The sequence below is a fragment of the Neoarius graeffei genome, chromosome 9 (assembly GCF_027579695.1).
Source record: "Neoarius graeffei isolate fNeoGra1 chromosome 9, fNeoGra1.pri, whole genome shotgun sequence".
NCBI lineage: Eukaryota > Metazoa > Chordata > Actinopteri > Siluriformes > Ariidae > Neoarius > Neoarius graeffei.
In genome coordinates, this window is record NC_083577.1 from 51,629,213 (window position 1) to 51,654,112 (window position 24,900).

A 24,900-nucleotide genomic window follows, 5' to 3' on the forward strand; every position below is an offset into this window, starting at 1 on the left:
TCCCAATGCCTCTGTGTCAATGGTACCTTCACACACATGCAACTCACCCATGCCATGGACACTGATGCATCCCCATACCATCACAGATGTTAACTTTTGCACCTTTCTCTCAAACTGGATGGTTGTGTTCTCCTTTGGCACCATAGCATCGAGGTCTACCAGAAACCCACACACAGACCAGTAGCTACTGTTTGACTCTCACCACCCACTGGAACACAAATTGGGGGTCATTAAAACCTTATATCACAGGGCTCAGAACATTCCTACAATGGTAGAGAGAAAAAAGAAGGTGCAAAAACACATCAAGGAAGCACTTCAGAAGTGTGGGTATCCCAACTGGGCATTTGTCAAGACCAGGAAAAGAAACACAAACAGTTTGTTGCTGTTTTCTTCCCAATAATGGCTAGGGAAGAAAACAGTAACAAACACAAGAACACCGTCATTCCCTACATTTCTGGACTATTTGAGAAACTCAGGAGGATCTTCTACAAACACAACATCCCTGTACACTTCAGACCCAATAACACTCTGAGGCAGAAATTGGTCCACACTAAGGACAGAATACCCAGAAAGAAACAGGACAATGTAGTGTATGCAATTCACTGCAGTGAGGAATGCACAGACCTGTACATTGGGGAAACAAAACAACCACTTCACAAGCACATGGCTCAACACAGGAGAGCCAGTTCCTCAGGCCAGGACTCCATCATCATCTCCATAACAAAATACACTCGTTTCAGGAATGCAATGTACACATTTTAGCCAGAGAAGACCAGTGGTTTGAAAGAGGAGTAAAAGAAGCCATCTTTGTCAACCTGGAATGACCATCACTGAACAGAGGAGGTGGTCTGAGACACCACTTATCAGCCACCTACAATGCAGTCCTTGGCACACTTCCCAGAAAACTGAATACACATCCACACCAAGGCTACGTTTACATTACGTCGAATCAGCGGATCATCAGATTAACGTTCTTAAAACGATTCGCGTTTACACTAAAACCGTTAGCCGTGCACACAGCAACACCAATACGCGGATACGCTCGGCTCCGCAGGCATCCTGCGCTCCAAATCACTCCGCCCTGAACAGCGAGTGCCCTCTGGAGGGTGTGCACTCCGGCCCTGCGCAGCTCACAGAGCGCGCGAGTGAAGTGAACAAGCCACGATTCGGGACTGAGCCGCTGTGTGTGAGATCCCAGCGCATATCACTTATTACTTGCAAGTGGAAGGATGGCAAGCCTAAAGACAATCATAACTACACAATGGGCAGTATTTGCATCAGTATTTGCAGTATTTTCATACTTTTATACTCTTTAATGAAAGGTGATACAAGGCGGAAGTCTGCGCCGTTTTTCAGCAGTCGCGTCACATGACCAACGCCAGCGAATCAGGAAGGTGGATGTCACAGTGACGTTGTCCAATGAGACGCCAGCTAGAGCTCAGCACAGCGTATTCACGTATTCTCAATGTTTACACAGCACCGGAGCTGATACGATCTAGATTGAATACGTGGACGCTGGCGGATTCCCGTTTCCCCGCTTTTTCAGGGGGGTTAATGTAAACGGACAGTGCATCCGCGAAGAAAACGAGACAGATACGGTCTAGTGCAGGGGTGCCCAAATTGATCCATAAAGGGCCATGTGGCTGCAGGTTTTCATTCCAGCCATGCAGCAGCACACCTGATTTGGCTCATTCAATCAACTGAACTGTCTTCACACAGTCAAATACTTGCAGCCACACCCACCCTTGATTAAAGGGTGGGTGTGTCAGTTGATTGAATAAGCCAAATCAGGTGTGCTGCTGCATGGCTGGAATGAAAACCTGCAGCCACATGGCCCTTTATGGATCAATTTGGGCACCCCTGGTCTAGTGTAAACGTAGCCCAAGACTCAGCTGACTTCAATGACTCACATGATGGCAGAGAGAGCCAACAACCCACAGATCACCCTAACGACCCTCTAGGCTGCTAACAACATTCAAACCCAGCCTCCAGTGACCCTAACACCTACAGGATGACTGAGAGGGTCAATGACCCATGTGTCCTGAATGACTCTCCTTAGGGTTGTTTTTGGTCCACTAGAAGATAAATACCTGGAACTCCCCACTAGTCAGACAGAACTGAAGAAGCCTTTTGGATGAGAGGTGAAATGTCTTCAAGGATTTCAAGCAAGTCCAATTGCCTTCTTTAGCACCTACGGTTTATGATGACCTGGATGACTGAGAACCTTCACAGACATATCACTGAGCTATGTGCTCCTCTTCCCCCAGAGACAAACAATAAGTAATCAAGTCTGAAGTCAAGTTAACAATGTGTTGACGTCATAAAACAAAGGCTTATCTAGCCTCGCTTAGGTGTTGACCACTAACAATTATCGAGAACGGCAATCATTGACTTAAAAAAATCCCTTCAAAGGATTATTTTACAAGCTGAAAGGAGTTTTACTCAAGTATTTACTCTGTAAGCACTGTTGTCATGGTTACTTGTAAATGGAAGATACTCTCCATCTGTCAGAAAATGCAGATGATAGATGGATGTAATCGCTGGAAGAGTTTTATTTAAAATCATGCTGGCAGACAGATCCAAATCAGTGATCAAACGTTAAGCAAGACACAGACAGGATATCAAAGGCGAAGAAAAAGGGCAAAATCCAAAATAGAATCAGAAACCAGAATATTAACACAATGCTACAAAACATTAACCTGAGACACAAGGTACAGTGCATATACGTCTGTGTGGAGTGAGAATCCTTATAAATGTTTGTTGTGATTGTGCTCTGATCCAGAATAGGTGCATGGTAATTAGTCCTAATGGCACTGAATGTGTGTACGTGAGTAGCAGATTGAGGTATGCCGCTGCGTGTGTGCGGACGTGACACCATCAAAGACAAACTTCATAGCCTGGACCATCTAAAGCATGGTGAGAAAGCAATGAAATTGTCTCAGGAACATGGTATCCAAAAAAATTAAATTTCAACTTTTGAAGCAAAAGAAAAAGAACTCTGAAACTTTGTCCCTAACTGCAATCAAAATGATGTGCTGAAAAGAAAGACGATGCAGCAAGCAAATGATGGCGAGTGGGATTTATTTCCTTTACTTAAGAATGACTTATTTCCTTTACTGCATAAATATGTAAGTGAATTAAGCATAAATACAAATTAAACACAGTTGGTTTTGTTTTATGTAAGAGTGAGTGTTTGGTTCAGTATGATGACCTTTTTGGTAGAACAAACTATTTGGACGTTCCCCAAGGAGTTTGATATAGCGAGACTGCAGTGTATTATGTATGGTAGGTTTTGGAAGACCTGAATTCTCTACGATCTTGCATTGAGAAATGTTCTTTTTGGATTGACTAACAATTCTCTCATGAATTTTGGCATAATGGGGTGAGCCATGACTCATCCTTGCTGGCAAAGACTGAGCCTTTGGTGCATGCTCCATTTATACCCAGTCATGATACCCTCACCTCTTAACAATTAACCTGCTTATTGTGGAATCTTCCAAAATGGTGTTACTTGAATATCCTATAAACTTTTCAGACTTATTTTGATTCTGTCCCAACTTTTTTCTGAGTGTTGCAAGCACCAAATTCTAACTTCATTTATATTTACAAATTACAATTAAGTTGGCCAATAAAATTATGGAAAATCTTTTCTTTGTACTTTTGTCAGTTCACAACAAAAGGTTCATGTGAATTAAGGTTTACATGAATTAACAAATCACAATTTTTTGTTTTTATTGCATTTTGGAAAATATCCCAACTTTTCTGGAAATGGGTTTTGTAGAAAGAAAACAAGCATCTTTATGATTATTATCATTTTTTAAAACAGCTACTGATTTTTCCATTCCTGAGAATACTGCCATGACTGACACACAGTCAGAGGTGGGTAGAGTAAGCAAATCTGTACTCAAGTAAAAGTACTGTTACTTTATGATAATACTCACTCAAGTATAAATAAAAGTACTCATCAAAATAATGACTTAAGTATGAGTAAAAAATTCTCATAAAATGGCTACTCAAGTTGTGAGTAACTTCATATGGTGATTTGGGTGGCATGGTGATGTAGTGGTTAGCACTGTTGCCTCACAGCAAGAAGGTTCTGGGTTCGAGCCCACTGGCCAATGATGGCCTTTCTGTGTGGCGTTTGCGTGTTCTCCCCATGTCTGCATGGGTTTCCTCCGGGTGCTCCGGTTTCCCCCACAGTCCAAAGACATGCGGTTAGGTTAACATGGGGTAGCCTTGGGCTGAAGTGCCCTTGAGCAAGGCACCTAACCCCCAACTGCTCCCCTGGTGCTGTAGTATAGCTGCCCACTGCTCTGGGTATGTGTGTGTGCTCATTGCTCACGTTTGTGTGAATGCATGTGTTCACTGCTTCAGATGGTTTAAATGCAGAGGACAAATTTCACTTTGCTTGAATGTGCATGTGACAAATAAAGACAACATCTTCTTCTTCTACTACTGCATCTATAATGTATTACATACAAATGTATCAGAATATCAGTTATGCCCAGAATAAAAACAAATTATTATTATTATTATTATTATTATTATTATTATTATTATTATTATCATCATCATCATCATCATCATCATCAATAATCTCATCTCATTAGCTCTATAATAATAATAATAAATATTTAAATATTATATAATAATAACAATAATAATAATAATAATAATAATAATAATAATAATAATAATAAATATTTAACAAATAAACTAAGGCAATTTTGTTACAGGTTAGTTTCATAAATCTTCCAGAATAAAGAGGAGAGAGGCAACATAGAGCCGTGTGTGTGTGTGCACTGAATGAAAAAAAAATGCAGAAAAGCAAAAGTGCACAAAAAAAGCACACCTTCAAGTTGTTGCAAACCTGTCTCCGATCTCCTCATTTTCCCTTCAAACCCCATAAGTGTTACACATCTCTTCCATTTTTTCTTACCATAAATCTTTTGAAACCTATACCAATGTCACAACACTATTTAATCTCTTAAAACTTAACTCACTGGTCAGTAACTCCTGGCCTTTATGTTTGTCCGTTTGTGTGTTTAAACTTTGTGTATCAAAGTCAACATTGTAGAAGCTATGTATGCATGAATAAAATAATTTAATAAATTATATACACAGATCAGCCATAACATTAAAACCACTGACAGGTGAAGTGAATAACATCGATTATCTCATTACAGTGGTATCTTTCAAGGGGTGGTATATATTAGGCAGCAAGAGAACAGTCAGTTCTTGAATGTGACACCATCTTGATGTGCTGGAGGCAGGAAAAATGGGCAAGCACAACGATCTGAGTGACTTTGACAAGGGCCAAATTGTGATGGCTAGATGACTGGGTCTGAGCATCTCCACAATGGCACATCTTGTGGGGTGTTCCTGGTATGTAGTAGTTAGTACCCACCAAAAGTGGTCCACAAAAGGACAACCGGTAAACCGGTCATAAACAGGGTCATGAATGTCAAAGGTTAATTGATTCACATGGGGCATGAAAACTAACCCATATGGTCCAATCCCACAGAAGAGCTACTGTAGCACAAACTACTGAAAAAGTGAATGCTGACACCTTTCTGTTTTAATCAATGTTGTTCACTTCACCTGTTAGTGGTTTTAATGTTATGGCTGGTTGGTATAAAGGTAACGAAAAGTGCATAGTCTAATGTAATTGAGTATATTTTTAAATTGTAAATGTATTCAAGTAATAGTGAAAAGTATTATGCATTAAAACTACTCCTATACTGTAAGTATAATTTATTGGGGGGAAAGTGCTTAATTACATGTACAGGTAAGGGAGTAAACGCCACACATTACTACCCACCTTTGCATACAGTGAATGTCTGGTAGCATAATAGTCAAATATGAGGTTAACCAGATTACATTCAATCATGTAGAATAAATGATTGATTAAATCAAAACAATGATTAAAGTGACTGATAATGAGAGCCTTGGATAAAGAGGGATAATTTATCAAAAGCTTTATAAATGCTGTCATGAATTTCAGCTGAAATGAATTACACAGTAAGTGCAGGTTACATAATTAAAATTCAAAATTAGATTTACATTATTCCATAAGTACAGTAAATGCAGTTAATTAACAATAAAACAATAAAAAAGTCCCAACACAGTAAATAAAAGGATATCAACTCAAGCTGAACATGAGAAGGTAACTAATAATAATTATAAATGAATATTAAGTGGAAAAATTCTGTTGAAAGATTTCATGAAGCTGCTGCAGGAAAAAAATAGGGCAGAAAACAAAAATCAACAGTGTGCTGCATGCTGTGGAGGGATTACAACTTCTAGGCAGTCTTTGGACACACGATTTGTTTTCACTCTATTAATGTGAAACTCCACAGAAAGTGCTCTGTTTAATGACTTCAATCAGTCTTTTCAAAAGAGAGGGCCAACAACTGCTAGTGTGCTGTTATCACAATCACATCACCATGGTTGTTAATTGGGACTCTATTAAGCTTTTAACAGTTTAGTTTCATGGATTGCTCTGTGAATCACCACTGAAACTTATCGTAACACATTCTGTGGGACAGATTAAACCTGGCTGTGGATTTGTTCAACAGTTGTGAAGAAGGGATTGCAATGTGTAAGAAAATAAAACGGAAGAAACAGAAATGCTTACCTGTTTCAGGAGAGTGTAATTAGAGCCATCAACACTTAGTTTTCTGATTTCATGATGATCGGCAAGTATAAGAACAGGATCTTCAGCTGAATAAAGAAAAGACAAAAAAACAACAACAACATTTTAAACAGTATTAGGCTGTTGGCTGCAAGTCATCGTAAGGTTTTTACATTTATAATTTGATAACACAGTGTCACTCATTAAATTTAATATGATCAATCAAATATAATCACAGCTTTGTTGAATTCTTTAATCTGATTGCTTGATTAGTTTGATTAATTTTCTATAACAGCACAGCTCTGACAGTATTGCCCACTGTAATTCTAATCACAGGTTTATAATAATGTGCTCTTTATTGTTTCTATAGCAACGGGGATTTATATTATATGGGTGCTCCACAAAGCTAATAATAAAAATGTTTAAAGTGCTATTTAACAAATAAAAACATATCACTGATACCGTGAAGCTTTCTTTAAGGATACATTTATTTAATATTTCTGAAAGGAGTTTGCAGTTTCTCTGTAACACAACAACCTGTATTTTTTAACCTACAACCCCGATTCCAAAAAAGTTGGGACAAAGTACAAATTGTAAATAAAAATGGAATGCAATAATTTACAAATCTCAAAAACTAATATTGTATTCACAATAGAACATAGACAACATATCAAATGTCGAAAGTGAGACATTTTGAAATGTCATGCCAAATATTGGCTCATTTGAAATTTCATGACAGCAACACATCTCAAAAAAGTTGGGACAGGGGCAATAAGAGGCTGGAAAAGTTAAAGGTACAAAAGAGGAACAGCTGGAGGACCAAATTGCAACTCATTAGGTCAATTGGCAATAGGTCATTAACACGACTGGGTATAAAAAGAGCATCTTGGAGTGGCAGCGGCTCTCAGAAGTAAAGATGGGAAGAGGATCACCAATCCCCCTAATTCTGCGCCGACAAATAGTGGAGCAATATCAGAAAGGAGTTCGACAGTGTAAAATTGCAAAGAGTTTGAACATATCATCTACAGTGCATAATATCATCAAAAGATTCAGAGAATCTGGAAGAATCTCTGTGCGTAAGGGTCAAGGCCGGAAAACCATACTGGGTGCCCGTGATCTTCAGGCCCTTAGACGGCACTGCATCACATACAGGCATGTTTCTGTATTGGAAATCACAAAATGGGCTCAGGAATATTTCCAGAGAACATTATCTGTGAACACAATTCACTGTGCCATCCGCCGTTGCCAGCTAAAACTCTATAGTTCAAAGAAGAAGCCGTATCTAAACATGATCCAGAAGTGCAGACGTCTTCTCTGGGCCAAGGCTCATTTAAAATGGACTGTGGCAAAGTGGAAAACTGTTCTGTAGTCAGACGAATCAAAATTTGAAGTTCTTTATGGAAATCAGGGACGCCGTGTCATTCGGACTAAAGAGGAAAAGGATGACCCAAGTTGTTATCAGCGCTCAGTTCAGAAGCCTGCATCTCTGATGGTATGGGGTTGCATTAGTGCGTGTGGCATGGGCAGCTTACACATTTGGAAAGACACCATCAATACTGAAAAGTATATCCAAGTTCTAGAGCAACATATGCTCCCATCCAGATGACGTCTCTTTCAGGGAAGACCTTGCATTTTCCAACATGACAATGCCAAACCACATACTGCATCAATTACAGCATCATGGCTGCATAGAAGAAGGGTCCGGGTACTGAACTGGCCAGCCTGCAGTCCAGATCTTTCACCCATAGAAAACATTTGGCGCATCATAAAACAAAAGATATGACAAAAAAGACCTAAGACAGTTGAGCAACTAGAATCCTACATTAGACAATGGGAATGGGTTAACATTCCTATCCCTAAACTTGAGCAACTTGTCTCCTCAGTCCCCAGACGTTTACAGACTGTTGTAAAGAGAAAAGGGGATGTCTCACAGTGGTAAACATGGCCTTGTCCCAACTTTTTTGAGATGTGTTGTTGTCATGAAATTTAAAATCACCTAATTTTTCCCTTTAAATGATACATTTTCTCAGTTTAAACATTTGATATGTCATCTATGTTCTATTCTGAATAAAATATGGAATTTTGAAACTTCCACATCATTGCATTCCATTTTTATTTACAATTTGGACTTTGTCCCAACTTTTTTGGAATCGAGGTTGTATGTATTCACCTCAAGAAAGAGAAAAAAGAGAAGTTGGTGAGGGAACAACTGTTTATACCTGCTATCATGTAATGCGCATATTGTAACTATGAAACATAAATGGAACTATAAACATTAAAAGCATGATGTGTTGTTCATTAATAAAATGCAATCATTAGCAAACCACTGTGGTATAAGCCATTGATTATTTTCCTGTAAGAGCATGCCCTGTCATGTTTTATTTCCTTTCATGTCGCCTCTTTTTTTTCTTTATGCCTCAGTGATTCCATTACAAACAAGCAAAAATCTTCAAACTAAAATGCCAAACAAATTATTGCAACATAGCCACATGATGTATGGAATAGATGTAATTACCAGAGAGAGACCTGCAGCTGTTCGGGTTGTGTTTTGAGGCTTCGTAACCATCCACACACAAACACTTGTAAGAACCGTAAGTGTTGATGCAGGTTTGACTGCAGGGGAGAGTGGTGGAGCATTCATCAATGTCAACACAGCTTTTCCCATCATTCTTCAGGTGAAATCCTGGCCAGCACTTACACTAGACACGTGGATGAAAAATGATGGAAAGCAATTCAAATGTTTTGCACCTTTAAGTTATCCAATTGCAATAAATAAATTACGATCTCTTCCCTGAAACCATGTAAACTGTCATTATTGCACTACGTACAGTGAAAATTGCCAACAGTTATTTTCTTTCCAGAAGCTTTTAAATGAGCTAAAAATGGAAATGAATTAGTGAGGCAGAAGCTAGGATTCTGAGAGACACTTCCAAGTAATTCAGCAATAATAATGCAATGTTTAGTTATGGGAAAAATACAGTAACAGAGTAAAATTTGGATTTGATGCGTAAAAAGCACATTAATTCAACTTGCAGCCAAGCATAACTTTTTCATGAATGTGTTTTCAGAGCAACCCATATATAGAGTACATTTTTTTTTATTGTATCCTTTAGATGCTATTGCAATTTCCAAAGAAAATTATTTGAGCAACAGAGCAATAAATCTCTCTAGACTTTTGGCTGAGTCAGTTACTGTATTTCTCTTGATTGTCCTCCACTCTGTGCTCAGCTTATAGAGCTTTGTGCAGAGCCTTATATTTTTATTTCTCTCTGGTAGAAGATAAAGGTCATCACCTATGTGTCCTCTGGCATTTGTTGTCTTTCAATAATCCCTTTATTGATTCTGAGAGGGAGATATTGGACAGGCTTTTGCCTTAGACCAACACCTGGGCCACGCCAATGGCTCTGATTGCCAAAGGTCATGTGGGGAAGACATTTGTGACTTTGGTATGAACCAGGTAGCCTGTCCACCTTTCAGAAACTGTCAATCATAGGACTGAGTGATCATAGCCATTATTAATGGAACCTGACATCCATCAAGCCTGGGCTTATCTTTGTTTAGTCAGCGAGACACATCCTTAGTCCAGGACTACTATAGGTAGGGAATCTAAAATGGAAATGATTTTCAGACTAGACCTTGAGGCTTTTAATCCATGGGCTTTAATCTGTGTGCAGAAGACCTCGAGTGAATATTTGTGTAGACAAGATGACAAGTCAGGACAAATTTTATAGAAATTCTCACACAAGAGCACACAAAATATTTATAAACACAAAAAGCAGAATGAACTGGTCTATATGTTCAGCATTAAACATGTAAGTCAGGTTATGACCAGGGTGAAAAGCAGCTTATTATTTATTAGCTGACATCTGAAAAGTGGGTAAATATTAGCATGTGGTGAGTACAGCTGCTTCATCCACCACACATGGAGAAAAATGTAGTAAGACAGGAACAAAATCCTTACATTCTGCTTGAGCCCAACCTTTAGTAACATTCAAATGTTCACTCATCAGTGCCAGACCTGGTACCTGATGCAATTAGTCAAAGCAATTATTCACATGACTCTGCTTGTTTGGAAAACACTTCAGTCATTTTAAGTTAAAAAGCTAGTTCATAAAACTAACATATGCAAATGAGCAGCAGTCACATGGAACATCAGCACACATACTACATGGAGATTCTTTACTCACTAACATTATGGACACAAACAATTCAGTATGATGCATTTCTTTTTTTGCCATAGTATCGTTTTGGTATGAGGTATTACAATTCTTAGTAAAAGAATGGAAGACTAGTCATCATGAAAGACTGTTAACACTCGATGTGACCGTGAACCAACCTTGTATCCCACTAGTAAATCTTGGCAATCCTGAGTACAGCCACTGACACGTCGATTGAGGCACTCATTAACGTTGCAGTTTTTCTCATCGGAGCGGTCCCCACAGTCATCTTTCTGGTCACAAAGGCTTGTCTCAGATATACATCGGCCATTGGAGCACATAAAAAAGGAGCCATTGCACAGGCTCTCTGGAAGAATAACAAGAGAAGAAAGCAAACCTCTTAACTAGCTCAACCAAATAGTGTTTTCTACTTTGCCATAAAAAGCAAAAACAGCAGAAGACCACATGCTATTCTGCACATATCGTAAGTGCCAATAAGCTCAAAGGCTTTTTACAGACTCTAGGTGCATTCGGTAAAAAAAAAACCTGTCAGCCCTCGGCTCAGCCTTTTCCCCTTCAAGCTCTTGCTTTAATGCACACTGTTCCCACTCCCATTTGTTTCCCCTTAGATATTCAGTAAACCCCATGTCCATCAGCCAAACACATTTCATCAGCACTCTGCAGGCTCTTTACCAGCTGCCAGGCATTTGAGGTTGTGGGGGAGCTCATCTGAGTGGTCTGGGCAGTCTGGGTAACCATCACACTCCCACTGCGCACTGAGTAAGCAACGGCCATCAGCGCAACGGAACTCGTCTGGTCCACATGAACGGTATGCTGCAGGAGAGATTCCACTGTTAGCCTGCTGATTCTCAATCCTATCACTGTTTTATTACTTCAGCAAACATATCCGATCTGCTGTTCAAAACAATGGCTAAAACCAATATACACAGTAACTAAAGCTTCAGATAAAAATATAGATGCTAGTGATTCTCTGTTCTAATACCATGGTGATGCTCTGTTCTTATACAGTCCTTCTTGCTGCCTCTGCATATCTAACTCTATTGATCCTGATGTAATTATAATGTGAAATATCATTTATTTCAAACAGAACAGAAACATTGCAAGAGGAAAAGTGGTTAATTAAAGCATGCTATGCGTTGTTTAGAAGATTTGTTTCATTAAAAAGAAGACAGCCAAATCTGCTTTTAACGTCCAGGCACATTTATGGATTGACCTGATGAAATAATTCTCAAAAACACAGAGATGCGCCTGGGATTCTCTGCAACTTGCAAACTAGAACATGGATTATAAATGTGCATAAATAGGTTAACTGTAGATGCTAAATATACTAACACGAAAGCCTCTGGTAACTTTGTAGCTTGAAAGCACCTATTTTTTGCAGTTTTTTGCTGCTCACGGTGCCGCTTACAGTGCTTCTGAGTCAGAACTGTTTCACCTCTACTAAAATTTTCATAAACACTACCCTATTTTCTAATAATTATACAATTTCCAATCTTCAAATAATAGCAGCTGAATGACAAACGTGCCCAGGATATGCCACTGATGGCATGGCTTCGTATTTTTTTTTATATACAGAGCCTTGGGGCGGCATGGTGGTGTAGTGGTTAGCGCTGTCGCCTCACAGCAAGAAGGTCCAGGTTCGAGCCCCGTGGCCGGCGAGGGCCTTTCTGTGTGGAGTTTGCATGTTCTCCCCGTGTCCGCGTGGGTTTCCTCCGGGTGCTCCGGTTTCCCCCACAGTCCAAAGACATGCAGGTTAGGTTAACTGGTGACTCTAAATTGACCGTAGGTGTGAATGTGAGTGTGAATGGTTGTCTGTGTTTATGTGTCAGCCCTGTGATGACCTGGCGACTTGTCCAGGGTGTACCCCGCCTTTCGCCCGTAGTCAGCTGGGATAGGCTCCAGCTTGCCTGCGACCCTGTAGAACAGGATAAAGCGGCTAGAGATAACGAGATGAGATGAGATACAGAGCCTTTTCTTTAAACTGTATTATTTTTTCAGTAAAGCGCTAAAAGCACACCTCCCGTATGGACAGCTCAGAGAAAAATGCTTGGTTCAAATGTTAAATGAACTTAATTACATATGTATGTGTAATTATTAATTAATCTACTAAAACTTTTAGTGCTACTCTTGGCTGTTAAAACAGCATCCCAAACTGTGTTCGTCATTTTGTCATTATGTTTCAATTACTGCGGCCATGTGTTTGATTCAGAATTTTATCCTACACAGAAATAGAATGAGACCATTTTCTCCCTATTTCCAGTGTAAAGAAACAAAATAAAACAAAAAACATGGATAAAGATATTAAATGGAATAATAATAATAATAATAATAATAATAATAATAATAATAATTTATTATTATTATTATTTTCAGTAAAACATTTGCAATAATAACTCTACAATGCAATGCAACATGGTAGAAACTTTTCCTCTAATTCTTTGGTCCTGTCAAGTTCAGTGGATACCATGACGTTAATTTCCGCCTTACTGGATTTTCTGCCATTCTGATTTTTTAAATTGTTATTTTGTTTCTTCTCTTACATATTTTATCCAATCACATGAAATCTGGATTATAACATAACCAACTTGATCAAGCCTGTATTTTGTTTTATATGCAGGAAAATCTATTCTTCTTCTTCTTCCAGCTGCTCCCATTAAGGGTCGCCACAGAAGATCATACGATCCGCATATTTGATTTAGCTTAGGTTTTTACGCAGGATGCCTTTCCTGATGCAATCCTCCCTGATCTATCCGGGCTTGGGACCGGCACTAAGTATGTACTGGTTTGTGCAACCCCAGTGGCTGGGTATTTGACCAAATCTGAATGTCTTTGAACTGTGGGAGGAAACCAGAGCACCCGGAGGAAACCCACACAGACACGAGGAGAACATGCAAACTCCACACAGAAAGGCCCCCATCTATTCATAGAAATAATAGATGGGGAATAGAATTTTCCATTCAGGAAAGTCTATTCATAATGTGCAAATAAATTTGCCAGCAAAGTCATCAAATAGTAAGTGAGGGCATAGCTTGGCAACAGTGTGATGTATTCAGATCAATCTTCATATGTCAGGGAAGGACCAAGACTTGAGAAACAACAAGAAGTTTTGACTAAATCCCCTCTAGCGGGTGCTATAATCAGGAAATGACTGCTCGTACCTTTTGAACCGCTCAACATCAAATAATGATTTTTCTTTCTGTTGGTTGCCTGGAAGGTGCTGATTGTTCTTAATGTAGCAAAATTGTGATTTGCAAAACAGGAAGTCCATTTTTACTTCTTTTTAAATAAAAATCTGATTCAGCTCTTTTTTTTTAACTTATCCTACAAATTCTGTCATCATAGATTAATCTCAAACATTGTCCAAATGATTGTATAGTTTACACTACATCACTGTAAGTCAACCAAACATGTATTTTAGATCTTCAGGATGGTTCATCCATAACATTCAAATGAATTTGACAGTTAAGTCACCAAAGAAATGAGAGAATATATCGGCAACATTATTACATATTGAAAGAAATCTTGGCACATGTTTAGCAACATGATTTGCTCTTAACAAATAAGGTTTGAGTTCATTTGCAACTTGAGATAGCTACTGAAAATAGAAGTGTGGCAATATATCAGCAACGGCTTGACATTTCATCATCAAAATTAGTATATCTCCTTGGGAACATGCGCTGATGGTCTCAACGGCTTCTGGTGTCTCTCTGTTGCTAAGGGTGGAGGGGCTTTAGAAAGTGCTTGACCCCTTAATTGCTGCTTGCAGAATTATATAGAACTACTACTATGACTACTATTAGTAGCAGTATTTGTAATATTATAACAGATAGACTATTCATGACACATAAATAATAAAGATGAAGAAAATTTAACACTCACCACATTCAACTGACTCATCTGATCCATCTCCACAATCATTGTCATGATCACACATAAAGCGTTTGGGGATGCAGGCCTTGTTAAGGCATCTGAAGGCATTCTCATCACATGTGTTATTAGGTGCTGCAAGCAGGAAACGTGTTACAATTAGCTGCTATAGTTAACTACTGTAAACAAATGAATGCTTGCATTTATCCCTACACCCCGTTACTGAATGAGTGAAAGAATAAACTAATAAATGAGTAAATAAATAAATTAATAAATGAATACCGCAGCCAGCAACTGCCAGTTCATCACTGCCATCAGGACAGTCCCTTTCCCCATCACAGAGCCAGCGCTTGGGCACACAAGCATAAGACCCTGAACAACTGAACAATCCGGGGCCACATGTCACAGAGCCTGTGCATGAATGAATCACATGAGTAAAGCTGTTACTCCTCACTATTCAGACTCATACTCTAATGTGCTAAGAAGGTTCACATGCATATCATTATGGCTTGAACAAAAATCTTGAAGTTAATGAAAAGTTAAGTAATGTTTATTCATCTAGTCTGAAAATAGTTTGCTTCTTTAATTGCATTTGCATGTTAATTTGCTTTAGACAGTTCTGTTAATCGCTCGCTGATATTTCATGACAATCCAATTAAAAATAATGTTTATTACTAACATTTATTAATACGCTCAACATCATGAGATTTTTATTACCAGGTTAATCAAAATGGCTGCATCTCATTTACACTATACTTAGGGTGCTCTTTTTTAGTCAGGATTTGAAACCATTCATCTATTACATAAGTATACGTGTTATAGTGCGCACCACAGAGATCATCACTTTCATCCACTCCATCCCCACAGTCGTCCTCTCCATCACACAGCCACTGCTTGGCTATACACTTGTTCTTGGAGCAGGCAAACTGGTTCCACAGACAGGAGGAATCTATCAATGACAAAAGTTCAGAAGTGGCAGATAAGAGATGAGAGAGATAAGTCGCACAGTTAACAGTTTTTCTACTGATTTTTGAGAGATTTTCACTCTCAAATCTCTTTCAGTTGTCACTGGATTTTCATAAACTTTTGAATTTGAAATACATGAAAGCACCATTGAGTAAATGTGAGAGTGCAGTTGTTTTATATTTACACTGAAACTGAAAAGCTCACAACCTTAATCTTTCAACCACCAATTGCACTAGCACTTTAAAATCACGATTAAGAGATCAGCTTGAATATACTGTAAGCCTCTTTAAAAGTAGGCAGTACGGAGAACAAAGAAATAGACAATACACACAAAAAAAAAATAATTGAAAGGCTGAGTGCCTCAAAAACCTCAATTCTGATTTCTCCTGGTTCAGATTACCTTACTGTCATTTTATAGTTGATTCTGTCATCAGCAAGGCTTGTCTGAGCAGTGAAAATATGCTGACAGAGGCAGACCTGCCAGATTCCCTCCCGGAGAATGGAATTATCAGTCACAGCAGAAGAAATGAGTCTGCTATTCCCATGTACCAATAATCTGGTGCACTCACTCAACATTCTCCAACATAGGATAGCTTTCCTATATTCCTTTTATGTTTTGACAAGGATCATAACCTATGAATTAGTTTTGTCTCATTTGTTCACATAATAGAAGCAATTATCTTTTTAACATTTTAAGAGTTTATTTGATTAATTAAATTGCTCTGAAAACCTTTAATCAAAACATATCTAAAGGATTTATAGATTAGATTAGATTAGATTAGATTAGATTAGATTAGATTAGATTAGATAAAACTTTATTGATCCCTTTGGGAGGATTCCCTCAGGGAAATTAAGATTCCAGCAGCATCATTACAGATAAACCGAGAAAAGAAATAGAGAAAACTTCTAGATAAATTAAAATAAATTAAGTATTTACATATACAAATATAAAAGAATAAGATATGGGGAAGAGAGGAAGGGGGAGAGAGAGGGGGGGAAAGGGGGCACAGCAGGAAAGATATTGCACTTTATATTGCACATTATATTGCACATTGTCGGTATTGCTTATTGTTAGGCTAGGCTACTGCTCCTTCCCGTCCTCTGTCCTCCTGTTACCCCTCCTCCCCCCCAGAGAGGAGTTGTACAGTCTGATGGCATGAGGGACAAAGGAGTTTTTGAGTCTGTTTGTCCTGCACTTGGGAAGGAGCATTCTGTCACTGAACAGGCTCCTCTTGTTGCTGATGACGGTGTGCAGAGGATGACTGGCATCGTTCATCTCATCTCATTATCTCTAGCTGCTTTATCCTGTTCTACAGGGTCGCAGGCAAGCTGGAGCCTATCCCAGCTGACTACAGGCGAGAGGCGGGGTACACCCTGGACAAGTCGCCAGGTCATCACAGGGCTGACACATAGATACAGACAACCATTCACACCTACGGTCAATTTAGAGTCACCAGTTAACCTAACCTGCATGTCTTTGGACTGTGGGGGAAAACGGAGCACCCGAAGGAAACCCACGCGGACACGGGGAGAACATGCAAACTCCACACAGAAAGGCCCTCGCCGGCCACGGAGCTCGAACTCAGGACCTTCTTGCTGTGAGGCGACAGCGCTAACCACTACACCACCGTGCCGCCCAGTGTCGTTCATGATGTTCAGTAGTTTGTCCATAGACCTCTTCTCTGCCACCGTCACCAGAGAGTCCAGCTTCATGCCGACCACAGAGCCAGCCTGCCTGATCAGTTTGTCCAGCCTGGATGTGTCCTTCTTGGATGTGCTGCCCCGCCAGCACACCATGGTGTAAAACAGGACACTGGCGACTACAGACTGATAAAACATCCACAGGAGTTTCCTGCAGATGTTAAAGGACCGCAGCCTCCTAAGGAAGTATACCTGCTCTGTCCCTTCCTGTATAAGTGATTGGTGTTGCAAGTCTAGTTCAGCTTGCTGTCCAGCCACAGCCCGAGGTACTTGTAAGAATCCACAGCCTCCACCTCAACTCCCTCAATCAGAACTGGTCGTGACCTTGGTCTGGACCTCCCAAAGTCAATGACCAGCTCCTTGGTCTTTGAGGTGTTGAGCTGCAGATGGTTCCTGTTGCACCACACAGCAAAGTCCCTCACCAGGCTCCTATACTCCTCCTCTCTGTCATCACTGATACACCCAAAGATGGCTGTGTCATCGGCAAACTTCTGAATGTGACACAGCTCCGAGTTGTAACAGAAGTCCGTGGTGTACAGGGTGAAGAGAAGAGGCGCCAGCACCGTGCCCTGGGGTGCTCCGGTGCTGCTAATTACAGTGTCAGACATGATGTCCTTCAGCCTGATGTACTGCGGCCTGTCAGCAAGGTAGCTGAAGATCCAGGTGACCAGGCAGGGGTCCACTCACATCCTGTTCAGTTTGTCCTGAAGCAATAGGGTTATATACAGCAGCCAAGAGGTGCTCAGCTGTGGGAACCTTTAAAAGTGCTTGAAAAGCAGTCCAGGGAGCTTGTTAAGGGGCACGTTGAAAAAATAGCAAGAATATGCAAAGCTCTCAAGGTAGCTTATTTCATGGTGTTAATGCCTACACTATTATTCTATATAGAAAAATAAAGAAAACCTTTATGTGTAGGTGCATCAAAAGCCTTGACTGTAGATTTACTGTATAACAATGTAAGGCTGAGTAATAAGTGGGGTTTTGGTCAGGTTTTTGTGCAGGCCATCCAAGTTATTCCACCCCACTGTTGGCAAACCATGTATTTATGGACCATACATCGTGCACAGGGACACTGTCATGCTAGAACAGGTTTGGGTCCCTTAGTGCCAGTGAGGGGAAATGATCATTCTACAGCATACAAAGACATCTCATTCAATTGTGTACCTCCAACTTTGTGACAACATTTTGGGGAAGGCCCATATTTGGGTGTGATGGTCTGGTGTGCACAAACCTTTGGCCATACAGTGTACAATAAGCTACAAAAGCATTTAATTCATAAAGCATTTAAACATGTATTATGCATCAGATGAGCTACAGAGTTTCATTTGAATATATACACCAACATTTCCAGTGAACAACTATTCAGTTTAGTCATGTAATAATGTATGTAACTCTGAGTGGCTAGGAGTGGTTACCCTGTAAGAACTTAAACCTTTAACCTTTATGTGTTTATAAGCTTAAACTATTACAATAGGAAGGGGGAAATGCATGTTCTTATAATTTGAGGAAAAAAATCAAAACAAAACTAATTCTGCTTCTAGCTGCAATCACGTTTCAAGAGACCACAAGTGCTCTCCATATTTTTTCCCTCCCAGAGGGCTATACATTTATCTGTGTGTGGCACAATTGTCCACAACAAACTATTTCTATGTAACAATGAGCCCCATTATAACAGTTAAGCAATCTTGGGCACTCAGCAAGAGAAGGTATTATGCTGGGGTGTGCTGAAGGAGTGATATGGTTCAGTAAGTGAAGGGTTAAGGGTTTGAACCCCAGCATCTGATAGAAGTAGCTGAGAGCTGGCAGTTGGAGGATTACTGCTGTCACAATTCTAATTCAACTTTCCACTGTTTTGCCCTTGAGCAATATACTTGAACTAGGGTTCTGCTCCATGGACCTTTCTCTGTTTCTTTAAGTGTCTAGAGAGGATGTTGGACCACACAAAAAAAAGAGTACTGTTATATCCTCAAAGTTACAATGCTTTAAATCAATTGCTCAATTTGTCATTTTGATGTGAACAGAAATGCCAGCTTCGGCCAAAAAGAAGAAAAAAGATCTATTCACAAACTAGGGAAGGTACGGTACTCTCTTCCCTGAGTAATTGATTACTGCCTTAATGAGATAGTGGCCAATGCATCTTAAATTTCTCCACCACCATCCACTTGTCTTATTTATAGTCTCAATGCAATAAGTGTTTAAGGGTGCTTTCACACCTACAGTATTAGTTATCATGTCTGAATCAGAGCAAGTACTCATGCTTTGATACTTGTTTCATTTGCTATTTGGTTTGTTTTTTCATTGCATATAATTAACCAAACCAAGCTGGAAAACTGGCTGAGGGGTTTGTAGGGATGAAAATGCATGCATAAAACTCCTTAATTCATTGGTCAGAACTACAGCAAAGGAAAACGTAAACAAATCTTTGCCAAGTATGTGTGGAAATAATAAAAATCACCAAGCATTGAGAACAGGGGGCCAGCGTTCAATAAATTACTACACAATTATACAAATAATTGTTTTAAAACATTCTGTGCATGACATCCACTGTTTATTTTATGTTTTTGTTCATTGTTCCAAATCTCCAAAACAGACTGCACTTTGACTTGGTCCTTTAGCTCCGTTTGTGCGTCATGGTTCTAAAAAATGGTTCCCACAACCTCAAACTGAACAGCATGTCTGGTTCACTTCATGCAGTTGGGTCAATAAAGGATCAAACTGCTTTTTCACTGCAATCAAATCCTGCTGGATTTTGCCTGGAACTGGACTAAGACAACTTCACTCAGATGCGATTGCTTGTCACCTGCATCAGTGAACTGCACCAATGTGAAAGCACCCTAGAAATCGGATGGTGTTCAGTTTCTAAAGGTTCTGGGAAAACTTTGAGCATTCAATAGTTTGCATATAGTTTTCAGTATTTGCAACTGAATCAGAGTATGCAATCAAAGCTGGTCTCAGCAGATGGATGTTCATCTCTCTCTCCACAAGAGAAATCAAACTTTGATAGGATTCCAGTGAAGAAGTATTCCATGCTTACCACATTGGAACTCATCAGCTCCATCCTCACAATCCTTCTGGCCATCACAGAGCCACACGCTGGAGATGCAGTTCCCACTGGGGCAGGCAAAGTGACCCTCTTCACACCTGGGCCCATGGGATACTGGAATATCCCAACACAGAGAAGAAAATTTCAAATTGTTATGAGAGTGAGCCATGAAAATTGGTTTGTGTTGCCAAATGGGATGTTCAGTGGTTGTTCTGGTCATTATCTCTCCCTTGGTAGAGTTGCAAAAATGTAATGAAATCAGCTGTTTTGCATTTGCAGGCAAATAAATGAAAATGGCTTTCTACTAAACAATCCTGTCTGGAAGTACATCTTATCCGTATTAAAAGCATTGTGTACTGTATCTTCATAGAAACCAGTAATCTCTCTTCTACAACATAGTTCTCTCTTCTTTTCAATGTGACTGACACACAGTAAACACTGAACTCACTGTCACGTCATCTCTGCCTTAGTGAATCTGAAGAAAGCACTATGAAGGTGTTTCGAATCCTACTGCCTTTGGTGAGCAGTGACAATTACCAGACATTATTCACCCCTTTAAGCACCTTTGGTGATTGCTGAAGCGTGACGAGAAAGACAGGGGCTTGTCTGTGCTTCATTACACTCCTCATAAACAGTGTTTTGACAAAATTAATTTGGTTTTAATAGAACCTGACTTACTCAAGCTGTAGAGCACAGAAAGGAAAGAATTACCCTGACAGTTCATCTCATCTGCATAATCCCCACAGTCATTGGCTCCATCGCACACCCAGGAAGGATGAATACACAAGGATGTAGAATTGCAACTGATGAAACCCTTTTCTGCGACCCCCATTTTGTAGAACTCGGAGCAATTGGTGCTGCCTGAGAAAACGGTGTAATTTATTAAGCATTTTTCTTACCAACCAATGGCCACACTTCTTTAAGGTCTTTAAACACTTATGGCAAACTTAACATTAATATATACTATTAATAATACTGTCATCAACAAGTTAGAAACATATTTGAAACTATTTTACATGTCGAAAGCACATGGAGAATTCTGTGTCTTAATGTTATGTCTATGACTTTGTGTGTGGGTCACAACACCAGCATTAGCTGCCTGTGCCTCACGAGTATTGTATAGATAGTTTTCACTGACGTCACGGCATTCCGGGGAACGCCCTCCAGCCGCCATCTTGTGGGGCAAACAAAACAGACCATCGCCATTACCGGCCACATTATCTCGGACGAATTTATGAAGTTATATAGTCAGTTTTCTAAAATAAAGATCAATGTCGGCAAAATCAAGCAAACAGAAGTATATAGATACATTAGACGACATCTCACGACAACGATATGCAGCCAAACTGGCCTTGATTGGGGGAATTGACCCCTACGAAGTGGATAAAGATGCATTTTCAAGTGACTATGCAGGGCTGCCAAAGCCTGAAACTGCCAAAGCCTGCTCCAAAGCCTGAAACTGACTTCATCAAACTTTAAAGGCTGTCTGATATATACAACTTTATATATTCACAGCGCGCCTTTTGTCGGATGCCGCCTTTTTCATGGCTGAATCGCACAGATCCGATTTTTTTTTTGGGGGGGGCGTTGGAGTGTCTGATTATAATTTCAAAGTAAATTCTGTATTAAAATTACTAAATAAGCAAATCCGTTACAGTCCATGAAACAGGAAGTATAAGGATGAGAAAAAAGCCAGTTTAAATTGGAAAGCTGTGCACATTTGCGCAGTCCTGCACACCGCTCGGGCTGCGCAAATGTGCACAGCTTTACGATTTAAACTGTTTTTTTTTCTCATCCTTATACTTCCTGTTTCATAGACTGTAACGGATTTGCTTATTTAATAATTTTAATACAGAATTTACTTTGAAATTATAATCAGACACTCCAACGCCCCCCCCCCCCCCCAAAAAAAAAAAAAAAAAAATCGGATCTGCACGATTCAGGCGGCATCCGCCAAAAGGCGCGCTGTTTGCATCACAAACACAAATCAAATCATACAGAATAGACCTAAAATGTTTTTCAAAAATGACCCTTGCGTGAGTGAAGTGACAAGTTTCAAATAGAAACGTGACAAACGAGTGATATTAAGTGTACATTACAATGTAAACATACACTCAGCGGTTCCAGTTAGGCATTCTCCAGAGATTGTTCACATGATGTTTTGGTTTCCAAAAACAAACTTAAACACAATTGATTGTTTATTTAAACAACTGACCATTTATAAAATGATCGGAGCAGACTTTGCTGTGTTTGGAAGGCTGATAATCCTTGCGGTTGATTCTTGCAAGCCATAGATTTCTCCTTTGTATGCTGAGTTTCTTTGTTTGCTTGCCTTCGTGCTCCCGTACAGTGGGAATTCCATAAAAGCTCCACTTGACTTCATCATTTGACCTATTACGACAGCCGTGAATACAACCCCGATTCCCAAAAAGTTGGGACAAAGTACAAATTGTAAATAAAAACAGAATGCAATGATGTGGAAGTTTCAAAATTCCATATTTTATTCAGAATAGAACATAGATGACATATCAAATGTTTAAATTGAGAAAATGTATCATTTAAAGAGAAAAATTAGGTGATTTTAAATTTCATGACAACAACACATCTCAAAAAAGTTGGGACAAGGCCATGTTTACCACTGTGAGACATCCCCTTTTCTCTTTACAACAGTCTGTAAACGTCTGGGGACTGAGGAGACAAGTTGCTCAAGTTTAGGGATAGGAATGTTAAACCATTCTTGTCTAATGTAGGATTCGAGTTGCTCAACTGTCTTAGGTCTTTTCTGTCGTATCTTCCATTTATGATGCGCCAAATGTTTTCTATGGGTGAAAGATCTGGACTGCAGGCTGGCCAGTTCAGTACCCAGACCCTTCTTCTATGCAGCCATGATGCTGTAATTGATGCAGTATGTGGTTTGGCATTGGCATGTTGGAAAATGCAAGGTCTTCCCTGAAAGAGACGTCATCTGGATGGGAGCATATGTTGCTCTAGAACCTGGATATACCTTTCAGCATTGATGGTGTCTTTCCAGGTGTGTAAGCTGCCCATGCCACACGCACTAATGCAACCCCATACCATCAGAGATGCAGGCTTCTGAACTGAGCGCTGATAACAACTTGGGTCGTCCTTCTCCTCTTTAGTCCGAATGACACGGCGTCCCTGATTTCCATAAAGAACTTCAAATTTTGATTCGTCTGACCACAGAACAGTTTTCCACTTTCCCACAGTCCATTTTAAATGAGCCTTGGCCCAGAGAAGACATCTGCACTTCTGGATCATGTTTAGATAGGCTTCTTCTTTGAACTATAGAGTTTTAGCTGGCAACGGTGGATGGTACGGTGAATTGTGTTCACAGATAATGTTCTCTGGAAATATTTCTGAGCCCATTTTGTGATTTCCAATACAGAAACATGCCTGTATGTGATGCAATGCCGTCTAAGGGCCCAAAGATCACGGGCACCCAGTATGGTTTTCCGGCCTTGACCCTTACGCACAGAGATTCTTCCAGATTCTCTGAATCTTTTGATGATATTATGCACTGTAGATGATGATATGTTCAAACTCTTTGCAATTTTACACTGTCGAACTCCTTTCTGATATTGCTCCACTATTTGTCGGTGCAGAATTAGGGGGATTGGTGATCCTCTTCCCATCCTTACTTCTGAGAGCCGCTGCCACTCCAAGATGCTCTTTTTATACCCAGTCATGTTAATGACCTATTGCCAATTGACCTAATGAGTTGCAGTTTGGTCCTCCAGCTGTTCCTTTTTTGTACCTTTAACTTTTCCAGCCTCTTATTGCCCCTGTCCCAACTTTTTTGAGATGTGTTGCTGTCATGAAATTTCAAATGAGCCAATATTTGGCATGAAATTTCAAAATGTCTCACTTTCGACATTTGATATGTTGTCTATGTTCTATTGTGAATACAATATCAGTTTTTGAGATTTGTAAATTATTGCATTCCGTTTTTATTTACAATTTGTACTTTGTCCCAACTTTTTTGGAATCGGGGTTGTACAACAGGTGTGCACCATTGCTAGCTTTAAATAGCCTGCTTGGGTTCTTTTGAAGACTTTGTACTCGCGCGTTACAATGTGTGCTCAGTGACCCGTACGGTAAGCTTGACCCACAAGATGGCCGCCACTAGGGAATCCCCGACTCTGTGACGTCATGTGAAAACTATCTATTGTCTTGCAATCTTAATCAAAGAAAAGAAAAGAAAGAAAGAAAGAAAGAAAGAAAGAAAGCACATGAAGTGCTAACATGGAGTTATAACAGTCTTAAATAGACTGTTTAATAGACCATTTCAGGAGGATATATTACAAATCATAATTTGCTTTTTGTTTTTTTATTTACAAAATGCATCATTTCCCCCATGTTTTTGCTTTGATCAATGTAAATTGAATTTTGGGTCAATACATGTATTAAATAAGTCTACTTGCATTACAAGCAAAGGAGTTTAAAAAGTGATATTCAGTTCAAATATTTGTTTCATATCAAAATGACCAATTAAC

At 39.6% G+C, this 24,900-nt stretch overlaps 1 protein-coding gene across 1 annotated transcript in view; it reads right to left on the reverse strand.

Moving 5' to 3' along the window:
• lrp1bb (low density lipoprotein receptor-related protein 1Bb) overlaps positions 1 to 24,900 on the reverse strand; it is a 314,777-nt gene that overhangs the window by 114,085 nt on the left and 175,792 nt on the right. The window contains exons 48-56 of the mRNA XM_060930558.1: positions 21,098 to 21,247; positions 20,378 to 20,500; positions 15,509 to 15,628; positions 14,962 to 15,090; positions 14,692 to 14,814; positions 11,485 to 11,625; positions 10,971 to 11,158; positions 9,150 to 9,333; positions 6,638 to 6,723 (exon numbers count right to left, since the gene is read on the reverse strand). Coding sequence (XP_060786541.1) covers positions 6,638 to 6,723; positions 9,150 to 9,333; positions 10,971 to 11,158; positions 11,485 to 11,625; positions 14,692 to 14,814; positions 14,962 to 15,090; positions 15,509 to 15,628; positions 20,378 to 20,500; positions 21,098 to 21,247 — 1,244 coding nt within the window. The remainder of the gene's footprint in view (positions 1 to 6,637; positions 6,724 to 9,149; positions 9,334 to 10,970; positions 11,159 to 11,484; positions 11,626 to 14,691; positions 14,815 to 14,961; positions 15,091 to 15,508; positions 15,629 to 20,377; positions 20,501 to 21,097; positions 21,248 to 24,900) is intronic.